Here is a 13,028-nt window from a genome sequence, read left to right on the forward strand (position 1 = left end):
AAAAGCCGCATCTGCACCCGTGTGAGTACTTCGGCTGTCTCCCTCATAAAATCAAGACCCGAAATAAACCACAGAAATAATCTATTCCCACTACTTTGTTTCATAATAAGGAAATGAAAAGATATAAAACAATAACTTAATCGCCAGCCACGGTCGAGCTAGAATTTAGACTCACGGCTTATAGTCAGGTTCTTTCACTTTACTTTGTCTCTTTACTTCATATAAGGCTAAGGCCGAGCCGCGAAGGGAGAGAACTGGGTCAAAAAAAAAAAATGCCCGCTTCCCCTCCTGCCTGTCAGGACTGATTTTTCATTTTAGTCTGACCGCTAAATCAAGATCATCCTTAACATTTGTCAGGGCGATACTGCAAGCCTAAATGATTAAAAATATAAACTAAGCGATCTCCTAAACTTGTAACCTGACAGATAGTCCATTACAGTCTGCAAAGGCAACTAGAGCTTGAACTCTTTTGTCTCTGTACCATGCCCTGCCCTCTGCTTGACTGAGCACTGGGGACCTCACAGGCAAGCTTGGGTGAGACCTCTGCCCCAGCCTGCACATCCATGCTCCCACACACTTTCTCCCCAGCCCTATGCCGCTGCCTCATGGCTGTCCCTGGGGCCTTGGTGTGTTAACTCTGCAAAAGCACATCCACACATAGGCCCTGGGAAGAGGGTTGAGAAGCCTTTGGGCAGAAAATGAGAAACTCGGACAGAGGCACAGTGAGGTCTGGAGGGGAGCACACGTCCCTTGGATCTGACCAAGTCCTTTCTGTCCATCTGGAGGAGAACAGAGAACGGGCTAGGGATCCCTTCAAGCTTAGGGTCCAGGACAAGGTCCCTGTGTGAAGGGAAGTACCTCTCTCCACATCATCCTGATTAATCCTTCCACAGCCTGCTTCCCTTTGACCAACAGAGTTCCTAGATGAATCTTTTGGCTAATAAGATCGATTTTCTTTCGATTCTGCTAGGGCCAGCATTTCCCAGAGTTATTGATCGATTGTTCAGTGGTACAGAAAGTGACTCACGCAACATTGGAGATATTGGTTTGCCTTGGTCATGATCACCTTCCAGAGTCATACATTCTGCTTTTCTAGCAGCTCCTGGCGGGTAGAACTGAGTGACTTTATCCCCTCCCTTTCTCCTTCCCTCCCTCCCAAGAGCACAGGCATGTAGTCGGTGCAGGCTCATGTAGAGTTGGAAAAATTAACCTGTGTCGCTAGGACTCACTTCTCCAGTGATGATGGTATCTGTATGCGATTTCAGGGTGCCTCAAGAAAGTACCATTTATCTCCCATTCCCAGCTGGTGAGGCTCCTTAAGCAAGCGGTTACTGAAGTACTAATATCCTGACTCTTTCAGCCTGAAGAAAGCACTGGTATCCAAGACTGGACTTTCCAATTTCAGATCATCCATTTTCATCATCTGGGCCCAAATCTGTCCCAGGCAAAGCTGCTAGAGAAAGAAAGGTCCCCGTGGGGCCCCTTTGGACTGTGGTTAATGATTTGAATGTCTGTTGCTGTCGTTGAATACCAACAACATGCTTGTTCTTTGACATTTACCATGCCAGGTACTAAGAAGCCTCGTGATTCTTTTCACCTGAGTCCTAGATGAGAAACTGTGTATCCCAGTCCAGAAGGGGAAGGAACACCTCCCACTCCTCCCAAGCCCTGCCCCACCCCCCTAGGATTGTTCTGGCCTGTCCTTCCTCAGCCTCTGTTGTTGCAACCCTGTACTTTTCAGCCTGCGCCTCTCAGGAAGGTGGCAGGAAATTCTAGTCACCCTCACAGTGGCTGTGCCGTTCCTCCTATCCTCCTCTGATGACGTGGGTCGGCTCTGGTGACAGGAGGTCAGGAACTGAGCCACAGCGGAGGCCGGAAAGAGAGGTCACTGTTTATGCTGCACTCGGGCTGGGGATCCCGGTGGGGCTGTTGGCTTTCTTCCTTTCTAGACTGTTTCTCTTTCCGTTCCTCTTTCTGGGCAGAGCCCAGGCATCCTGTTTTCAAAACATCAGGCTGTTTTTCGGCAGATTAACTTATGCTCTGATGCGTTTTTTGCCTAAGAGTGAGACCGTTCTTCCAGGTGAGGAGGTGACAGGACTTGAAACACATCAATTCCTGCGCAAATCTCAGAGGGAAAGGCTCTGACGTGTCCCCCCCCCCCCAACTAGGGCTGCTCCCTGAGGGGTTCAGGCATTCTTCTCACATCAGAAACTATGGCTGTGCACTCTAAGCTCCTGCTCACCTGTTCTGTCTTTTTACCTTCTGTATTATTCTTATCATTTTTTTTTTAATTTTGAGAAAATGGTCTCTAACACTAACTCATCTGGCTGTAGGTTTCTCTAAAACTTTGAAATCCCACTGGGCCTACAGAGAGCATCTAGGGATCAAGAGAACTGTTTTAGCAGGGCACAGGGGGCAGTTCATTCACCCTCCTGTAGAAGCGCAGGGAAAGCTGGTTACACCTCTGATCACTCCTTTACTTTAGACCACAGATGGGTCAAGGAAAATCACAGACACACAACAAGAAACCACCACCCTGCCCAGATGTCAGAAACCCTAAAGGCTGCTTGCTTTTCCTCTACCGAGCAGGCAACGCTCCACCTTGCCCACACAGACTGGCACCTCTGTTACCCAGTTACACTCCCTCCGCAGGACAGTGACTCTGCCATCTATTCTCTCAAGTTCAGACTCTGTAAGCCTTCAGGTTGCTCTGAAGCACAAGAAAGGACACAGGTTTGGTTTTGCAACAGTGTTAGCAGGACTCAGGAAGCAATCACCCACCAGACTCTTACGACATGCCAGGGGCACTTTACTAAACGCTTTGGGTACCCTAACCCTGGTGAGGCGAGGCCCACTCTGATACTGTAAAACCGAATCTTCGGGCAGTTAAGTTGGTTCATGTAAAACAGCGAGTCAGTGAGAGGGACAGAATTTAAACCATGTATCCTCAGATCCAAAGCTCTTCATATGTTCTCACCGCCTGTCAAGTGTGTTATCTGGATACTCCCTTCCAGCTCTGGGATTCAGTTTTGCTGTGGCTCCTTTGTTCAGAGAGAGTAAGCAAAATAAAACCAAATCGGACTGCTTAGTGATAACCGAGACAGTATTTCCAAACGGCTACTTAGATGGGTATCTCAGGCAGTTTCAGCATGTACATTTCAATGCAAAATATCAGTTTTATTGCGCATCACTTCGCCTTGCTTTTCCAAATAATATCAACTAGCTTATTTCTGGTGGTCGCACTATATTCTCATGCTATTATTTATTACATGGGCCATGCTTGCCCTTGTGATTAGCGTCACCCAAGACAATGATCTGAACGGAATGAATCGATGAGCTGAGGGGAGAGAACGTTCTAACACAGCATTCTCCTGCTCATTCACTGGAGGGCTGCTGTGCCCCACCACCTTCCCAGGCACCCAGAGACCAGGCTGCCTCTGCTTCAGCTCACAAGCTGAGCTGTGCCTGGCCCTTTCTTTGGAGTTAGCTGTAGTCAGTTTTCATTGCTTCCTGCATAGGACACTCTCAGGGAGGGGTGGAGGCTTGAGGGACTGGGAGCCTTTGGTCTCCACACACACATCCTTTCATATTTAGCGATACATGCTAATAACTTTACAAGACAGACAGTGAACAAGGCCAGTACTCTAGACACACCGTGGACATGAAAACTAGTGGCAATGCGCAGATTCTTTAGGTCTGTTCTCCCCCCGCCCCCGCTCTGGCTAGTCTCCTGCTTTGTCTTGGGGACTCCAGATACTCATGGCTTCGATGCCAAAAACTACTGAGAAGATCACCCTGGAACTTTGGATCCACAGGTTGCATCAAATATCACAAAATAAGAGACTATGGAGCATCCGCTCGCGCTGTGAAGCAGGCAAAGCCCGTGTGAAATATTCTATGTAAATCCCAGAGTGATTTGGAGAAGTCACACAGTGAAGCCCCCAGCATGGGGAAGCGGTTGGGTTTTACACCAACCTGGAAAGTCCCTGCTTACCAGGGAGCTTGAGAGAAGTCAGAAGATACAAGTTAAAACCCCCAATGTGTCCTGTTTCTTTATTCCCCACCAAGTAGAGCTCTGAGCTAAAAAATTTCAGAAGGGGCTCATTTCTGCTCTGTTATGGATTGGTTCATGGGAGAGTTCCAGAGTCAGAAGGCCCCTACCCCCACCACCACCACCAACACACACACACACACACACACACACACACACACACACACACACACCAGCATCTCCTAAAGATGCTCTGCTTCCTCTACCATCATGGTTTAAAGAGGAGTCAGCAAGCTCTGCTCCAAAGAGATGCTTTTTACCCAGAAAAGAGGAAGGAGAGTGTAATCAGGGATGCACCTCTGGCTGGAAGAGTAGGTGTGGTACAAGGTTTCTTCAAGCCTCTGAATGTCAGACAATAGCACAACACCTCAAGCCTTGCTGTAGGGGCCTTGAAGGTGAATTCTGTGAGGTGCAAGGTCCAGGCTTTCCCTCCAAGTACACTAATATAGATGTATATATAACTCCCTAACTTCTAAGGCACATACACACCTGTGCACACATACACACATAGATAAAATTCTGCATGAAGACACACAAACAAGCAGAAAAAAACGTAGCAACAACCTTCACTATATAATGTCAATAAATTAGCACTCTGTGCTCAGATGTTAATTAAACAAATGAGATAATGATAGATAATTAAGGCTACTCAACACAAGTTTTGTTTTGTTTTTCTGGATATTGTAAATAAAATCCCCCCACTATGGATGGATTTTAATTTTAAATGATTTCACCTTTAAAATTAGGAAAAAGATTATCAAACCCAACTTTCTGTGGTAGAAAGCAAAATAAATCCTCTCTCTCTCTCTCTCTCTCTCTCTCTTCTTCTTCTTCTTCTTCTTCTTCTTTTACTCTCAAACCATGTCAACATCACAAAGGAATTGTTATAAATCCCCAATGCCCTTCTTCCCAGCAAGAATTTGTCAGCCTGGAAGGTTCTCATTAAAAAGTGGTGCACCTACTTTCTCGTCAAACACGTGGATGCTGCACCGATAAAAATGCGGCAAGTCCTACACTCTGCCCGGTGGACTCATGCAGATTTTAGCTTTCTGCTGTTCAGAAAGAAAAGGCATCTATATTTATGAAATGGACTGGAAGCTACGCAAATGCACTTAACTTTTATCAGACACTGTACGAATTCGGAGGTTTGTTTCTGGGCATTAATACAGATTAAGAAGTTTCCGTTTACTGTAGTACCAGGGCACAAGCAAAGAAAGTGTGGCACTTCGACCAAGTCCTCTGGGACGGATCATTGGACAGGGTGCAGTCTGCACTTCAGTTGTAGTTTAGAGAAAGGGGTGTCCTTACCTTGTTTGAAGCCATCTCGCTGACAGAGCGGTAGGTCTGGATGGTTTCTAGCTGGTCTAGACACCAGTCTAGTTCCTCCAGCGTCTCCATTGCTAGTTTCTGATATGATTCTTCTGCAAACAAACACACAGACAGGTAGTTAGGCTGCAGCGGCTGCAGGCTGGCCATAGCCGAGTCTCCTCCGCCTCGACTGTTCCCGGCGCCACTGACGGTGCCCCCTTGCTCCTTCATTGTTTGCTTGCCGACTCCTTGCTTCCAAGCTCTCTCTGGTGTTCTGCCCGGGGGGTGGCCGGTGCCAAGTTTTCACCCGCTCGCCGGGATGAGGTGTCAGTGATCTACCAAGAAACTTCCTCAGAGGAAGAAGGCGGGAACCTGCGCCCAGACGCTCATCTGCATAACTGTGCCCTAAAACTCAGGGCTGAGCAGAGTTTTCTCAGGCTGCCTCTGCCTTAGTCATCCCGGGGCTCTGTGGGGTGTGTGATGTCATTTCTGAGTGTTTGCAGTCTGGAGGAGAAATGAGGAAGGCTTTCCCCTCCTCTTGCTTTGCTTCTAAGTGAACCGGGCTTGCTATGGCCATGTGGGGGCAACTGCTTGACCGTGCTGTTCCCAGGCAGGGCACTCATTCATTCTAGGGGAATAGTCCAATTGGGTCCCTTTGGACTAGGCGACACTGACCCTGGGCAAGACCGAGGCATAAGCTATTGCTTTCTCTTCGTGGATTCTCTCCCTAACCTAGAGGTAAAATGAGGTCTCCCTGATGATAAGACTCCAGTCTAGAGAAACTGTCTGGAGTTTTACGTGAACACGTTTATTGGCCTGGGAGTCTTGTGGCTCTTGTTATAATAAACAAAGCCAAGACTTCCCTTCGGGTAGTGCCAGGGTCACAGAGAAACTCCGAACCGGACTTTCAGGTGGAGCCAGATGTGCGCCTTGCCTTTGCATTGATGCTAGGGGGTCTCTTTTGTCACTTTCTGGAAAAATTTCAAAGTGTTCCATAGCAAAAACTAAGCAACCAACCAAACAAAAACCCCACAAACAAACAAAAACAAAACAAAAAAATACACACAGTGTGTTCAAGATCATACATCTGGCTATGATTGGAACACTCCTCTTTTTTACTTCCCAGGGCATGGCATTCCATAGCCAAAAGTTTGTGGGTCTCAATAAATATTTCAGGTTATTGACTTAAGACCTAGGTTAATAAACACGGAATTCATGTTATAATTTTAGGTGAATTAATGAAGCTTCAGGAGGACTCTCCACGTAGAAGTCAGAACAGCAGTTAGTCCCCACACATTCCGGAACAGACACTGATAAGATACAACATTGTTGCCGGCTTTAGAAGGCCCAGAGAGAGGTTTTAAGCTTGCTTATGGAGAAGCTCTAGTGAGGCCCCACAGTCTTCCACTATCACATGAAAAATTTTACATGTGCCACAGCAAATACCTGACACAGAAAGAGAAAGAACTGAAGTTTGGTGCCAGGGAAATGAAGTGGCCTGCCCACAGAGGCTCGCTTCGTAGAACTGGGCGTTTGTTTATCCCCGCAGTGGGTGCATACTTCAGGGTAAAGAGGGTTAAAGCTCAACACCCTGTATGTCATACGTGAAAACCCACAAAACCACCGGAGGTGACTCCCTCCATCTTTTCCACACTCCTCAGTGTGCAGACAAGAATTTAGGTGTTTTTAATAAAACTCGAATTTCAAGCCTGACTTGCACATATCTGACCTCCCATCCTCTTCACCTTGGCAAGGTTACCTCAACTCCAAGGTTGCCCCCTCTCTCTCTAGTGTGACCTGCAGCACCCCTTCCTCTCTGTTTCCTAACAAAAGCGCTTCTTGAGGAAAACTTGGCCCAAAGGGACAGAACCCTTGCACCCCTACTTCCTCCCCAGCTGCTTGGGCTTCACTGCCATGATGCCTTCCGCATCACCACCTGCAGCCTCTGGAACTGGGACCAGACATGTAGCAGGCCAGCCAGAAGAGGAGGAGCTTACTCAAAGCTGTGGGGATCAGCAGAAATGCAAAATGACTGTAAGATTAAAAAAAAAAAAAAAAAAAAAAAAAAGCTAGCACAAGGCACATTTCTGCACGAAGAGGGGGATCTGATCTCCAACCCAGCTTCACATAGGAAGCACAGAAGTAAGCCAGTAGAAGCTCTGAAGAGAAACCCTTTGCAGAGGTATGCCACGGTACCTGATTACTGAAAGTGGTGCCTGCTCAGGGTGGCCTGAGATGTGTATGTCTGGCTAACAGATCCTAGAGCATCCTGCACCTGTATCTATTCTTCTTCAGGCTAATCAGATGATTTTTTTTGAAACGGTTATTTCATCTTGAAATTCTGTTAGATCGATCACTTTCCAAATTCCTTTCCCTCAGAAGAGCTGCTTATTTATTAAAATTTTTTTTATTAATTCTTTCATAATTTCACACACTTTTCATATACATTTTCCAAATTCTTACCCCGCAGTCAAGATTTCATGCCCTGGGTATCACAACTAAGGCAGAGGGCACAGACACAAGTGGAAGGGAGGGATGTTCTAACCCTTGGGTTGTAACCCAGGGTTGCAACAGGAAAAAGTATAACTTAGCCCTGGCCTCCATCTTGTGACTCTGTAGCCCTGAAACCACAGCCAGGTGTTTGGGACCCAGCAGACACCCAGGTGATACCAGTCCAGATGAAGATGAAATGCCTGGGCAAGCTGCCTGCAGAGCCCTGGGCACGGGTGACACAGAAGAGCTCACATACGATGTGATGGGAAAGCACCAGCCCTGCAGCGAGAACCAGGCCGGCTGGCTTTCTCTTTGAACGCTTACTGTGTGACCTTAGACTCCCATGCTTTACAACTGCAAAAGGAGGATATGCATCTTCAGCTTAGAAAGAGAGAGGGTGTGAGGATGTCTATAGTGCTTAGCAAAGAAGCTAGTGTTCACTAGGTAAATGATTAGTATGTAGGAGCAGTCAGTACTGGCAAGCAAAGAAACCCAAAGGCCCAGCAAGTGGGGGGACGCGGCTGTGAAGAGGAAGCGAGATAGCAGAACTGCATGCTCAAGGAGAGGTTTCTCAGTAAAGATCTGCAGCCCATTTGCGCAGGGTCTGGGGCAAAATGAAAGTGCAAGGCCTCTGGGCCAAACCCCAGAAAAGAGAACTGTTGGAAGAGCTAGAACATGGAGTTTTCCCCTTGCTTCTGCATTCTCTGTCATTGTCCCCCAGGAAGTTCTTATATTAAAATCCTTTCAGACGGACAGAGAACCTGCAAAGATCATAGAGTCCTGACAGTCTTGCATCCCGCTTTCGTCATTGCTAATAAGTGATTTTGCTAATAACTAATAATACTTTTACAATAGTGTGGTACCTTTGCCTCAGTTAGTGAGTGACTTGGTGAGTTTCACCCTCCAGGAGACTTGAGGTGCTGCTTGCTTACAGCTCTCCAGATGCTGGCAACCTCCCCTGCAGCAGCCAGGTTGCTGTGCTTTGCCTGGCCTGGGAGAGGCAAGACAAGTATTTTTCCTTGTTGCAAGTGTTGGGCAATGGGGGTTTCTAGTGTCTTAATTCACAGCACAAGCATACAACCGTTTGGTTTTCCAGTAGAGTCCTAAGGGCACTGCTACCCCTTCATTGGACCTGCTGAGTACCTAGGTCAGAGGCTGACACAAAATCCATAAGACTACATGTAGCCAACCCTGTGGGGACATTTTTTTGATTCGTGATTGATGTTGGAGGGCCTACCCAACTGTGATTGGTGGCCCTAGGTTTGTAGGCAGAGACTGTTTGTTTGTTTCCTGGCCACCCAGACCTGAATAATAACACAGAAACTATATTAATTATAACACTGCTTGGCCTATTAGCTCAGGCTCATTATTAACTAACTCTTACATCTTAAATTAACCCATTCCTATTATTTTGTATTTTGCCATGAGGCTCATGGTTTATTTGTAAGATTGGGGCATCTGTCTCCTTCAGCAGCTACATGGCGTTTCTCTGACTCTGCTTTCTTTTCTCCTCTATCTCTGCTTGTAATTCCCACCTTGCTCTATTCTGCCCTGCCACAGGCCCAAAGCAGATTCTTTATTGACCAATGGTAATAAAACACATTCACAGAACAGAGGGGAATCCCACATCACTGGGTTGTATAAAAAGAAAGCTGAGAGAGTCATGGGGAGCAAGCAAGTTGGCAGCTTTCCACCATGCTCTGCTTGAGTTCCTGTATCCAGATTCCTGCTATTCTCCCATCTTGGAGTCTCTCAGTGACGGCCTGTGATCAACTGGAGCCAAATAAACCCTTTCCTCCCTGAATGCCTTTTGGTCATGACCTTTATCACGGCAATAAAAAGACTACTAGAATAATGTTAAATAAGAAGTTTTTGTCTCATGGAGACACAGGCTCTGTTTACCATATTGTACCCTCACCAACTCAGAGCTTTTAACTATGCCCCACCACAAGACTGCACAGCACACTCTCCCAACCCAGATCTTGTGTCTGTATCCAGCCTCTGCTGGAGATGGTGGGAAGTAGTAGTCACAGGTGACGATGGGCAGAAAGAGCCTGCATGGTTTCTGGGATGCCAGGGATCAGAGAAAGAGAATGGTTGAGAAAGTCAGGTTGGAGATGTAGCTCAGTGATAGTGTGTAATCACATAACCCCATATTTAATTCTCAGCACTGCAAAGAGCAAGCAAGCAAGCAAACAAACCAAAAACACCTGTCAAAGAAGCAAATTATTTGAGAATTTGTCTAGGGGGAACAGACAAGTAACCAACTTCATTCTCAAAACACTAAATTCTAAGATAAATTATGAGCTTTGTGGCAGCTAATATGGGCTCTTCTGTGCACAGGAATCTGTACAACTACAGAAGTTCTATTTCCAGAAAGCTGTCTCTGGTCCTGTCCTGCATAAAATGGTCCTGAAGAGAGCAATGCTGTCACCACAGAAGCAAGTCTCAAGGGAGCAAGAACAGGGACTGTAACCATGGAGGGTGGTATCATTAAGCCTCATATTCAAGGAGAAGCCACAGGAAAAGTCAACCTTCTTCCCTTTCATTCCTCCAAGGGTGGCTGAGGAAGCTTTTCTTCCTTCAATAGGAAGGCAGTAGGTATTGAATTTGATGAATAGGCAAGGATTATAATTAATATTAATCTTGTAATAATATATTGTATTTAAATAGTTCTTTTCTCAAAGGAAATCCACAGTGTTCATTAATCCCTGCGATACCTCTATGTGACAGACAGGCAAGAGGGTATGATTGATTTATATTAGAGCTCAAGCCAAGAACAAAATGAAAAGTTGAAGACAATAGTGCCCTCCAGATTCCTGGCAGGACTGGATTTCGCTCTATGCTAAAGAGGATTCAGCTTAGAGCAGAGCAGTGACCGTGTTCCTGAAAATGCTGCACTTAAAGTTACGTCTTACCAGGTCTTTTCTACTTAAAATTGCACAATTCTTTTCCTAAATGTTGTCAGTCCCGAGTCTTCTCTTCCCCTTTCTTGCTCATCTATTGTAGCTCTTAGCAGAGGGAGGCTGTGCAACACTTCCTCAGAAGCCTGGCATGGCCTTCACATTCATCTTCTACCATGGCTGATCTCAGGTTACTTACCCAAGGTCTGCAAGACTAAACTTCTTCACATATGAAAGGAGGTCAAGGGAACTATCCCAATCTCGGTGGGAATGTAGCACCAGAGAATGTGCACATAAACAAGCAATAAGGCTTTTATTATTATATGTGTCTTGCAAATGTATCTTCTTTATTGCAAATCGGGTGCAAATGCATTGTAGAAAACTAGGAAGCAGCAGAGGAGAAAACCTTGACATGATGTGAGTCTCAGTGGTAGATCCCATTGTTAACATCAGAGTACAAAATTTTCATTTATATACATGTATTTACATATAAATGTATATAAATTAAATAATATAACAATGTACAGACTGCTGATTAACTTTTCTTTCATTCAGTCAATGCTCTTTCACCTTGCCCCTGTTTGTGTATATAAATTTCCAATTCATCTATTATTTGTGATCATATTCTAATTTCCTAGTCTTTTCATTCTAATCCAGTAACAGTACACATGTGTGTGTATGTACACATGTGTGTGTGTGTGTGTGTATGTATCTAGAAGAAGGACAGACATGGAGAAGAGTCATTGTGAGAAAGAGCAATTAGAAACCTCTGAGTAGTTACAGATAGCCAGCTACTCCCAGTCAGAAAACTCTGTAATAGATATGAACGCTTATAAAGTCAGTGATCTGGCTGTCAGAAGACCTTAGGCTTCCTAAACCTGGTCCTGCAATGCAGGGAGATCAATGTGATCTTATTACCTCCTGACTTCATGGAGGAGGGGGACTGAGGTTTCCTTCCCCTTGATACTCCCTACCGTGAAACTCACCACTCAATACAAATGAGGAGGTTGGAGTTCAGTGAGGCAAACGCTCTACCCCCACAAATACACATGATTAAAAACATCATAAACTTCCCTTCAAATTAAATGCTATCTGAACGCTACCTAAATGCTACTCTGACACAGTCCCCTATATATCAGGAGTATGTCTGATAGAGAAGAAGTGTAAATATCTTTTCCCTTATGACTCTCTTCTCATGAGGTGGCAACTGCTTGCATAGTGTGTCCAATAGATCAGAACAACTACCACAAGCAACATGGAGGGTAGATTTTTCTAAGAGCATATATGATAGAAGACAAACAAATAAACACAGTTACCAAAAGAGACCTGAAATGAACTATGACCCAATTTATATAATGTGCTAAAGGGGCAAAAATGAATCTATGAAGCAAGAGGGAAATAGTGATCACCTTGGGCGGGGGACAGGCATGTTGGTGACCAGAAAGGACTTTTATGGGGCTGACCATGATGATGGAATCATGTTTGGGGACTGGCTACAAGAATCTGATCATTTTGGGAAAGTTTATGTCTTCTTTCATGATTTGTTTCTTTTTGACATTCTGTGTAAATTTTCTTTCAACAAAGTTCCATTTAGGGAAAGTTTAACCTAAAACTAACACCCTGCACCACCACCAAATATAAACAAGAGTGGGATTTTTTTCCTCCCTCCCTCCCTCCCTCCCTCTCTCCCTCCCTCCCTCCCTCCCTCCCTCCCTTCCTATATTCCTTCCTCCCTTCCTCCCTCCCTCCTTCCCTCCCTCCCTCCTTCTCTCCCTCCCTCCTTTCTTCTTTCCTTTTTTTTAAGACAGGGTTTTTCTGTGTAGCCTGGCTGTCCTGGAACTTGCTCTGTAGACCAGGCTGTCCTCAAACTCAGAGATCCACTTGCCTGTGCCTCCCTGGCACTGGAATTGAAGGTGTGCGCCACCACCAAGCTCAAGAATGGGATTTCTTAAAATGCCTTTCCTTCCCTTCTATGAAGCTATGGCAAGAAGCATCTGAACTGGGGCATCAGTAGGTCTCACACAGCTGAGTGGTGTCAGCCAATCAGTGGGTTTTGGTGTAGAACCGACCGGGATGCTGCTATTGACTCAAAGGTCAGCAGCACGCATTGGAGTCAGACGGAGCTGTGTGTGAATCCTGCCTGAGTTGCTTGCAAGCCATGGGTGCTGGAACAAAAGACTCCCCACATCACATTCCTTCATTTCTTCACTTTATTTGAGGGCTCGAAGGCTTCACCAGCTGTGAGGACTAAGCAAATAACACATGCCAAAAAC

At 45.7% G+C, this 13,028-nt stretch overlaps 1 protein-coding gene across 3 annotated transcripts in view; it reads right to left on the reverse strand.

Moving 5' to 3' along the window:
* Pde4b (phosphodiesterase 4B) overlaps positions 1-13,028 on the reverse strand; it is a 429,840-nt gene that overhangs the window by 31,922 nt on the left and 384,890 nt on the right. For 2 of the 3 annotated variants that reach the window (XM_038333480.1, XM_038333481.2), the window contains one exon: positions 5,360-5,472. In XM_038333480.1, coding sequence (XP_038189408.1) covers positions 5,360-5,472 — 113 coding nt within the window. Of the gene's footprint in view, positions 1-5,359; positions 5,473-6,034; positions 6,075-13,028 lie in introns of those variants that run through there. The other variant, XM_038333482.2, reaches the window with a different exon arrangement.

Source organism: Arvicola amphibius, chromosome 6 (assembly GCF_903992535.2).
Source record: "Arvicola amphibius chromosome 6, mArvAmp1.2, whole genome shotgun sequence".
In the NCBI taxonomy this organism is placed as follows: Eukaryota; Metazoa; Chordata; class Mammalia; order Rodentia; family Cricetidae; genus Arvicola; species Arvicola amphibius.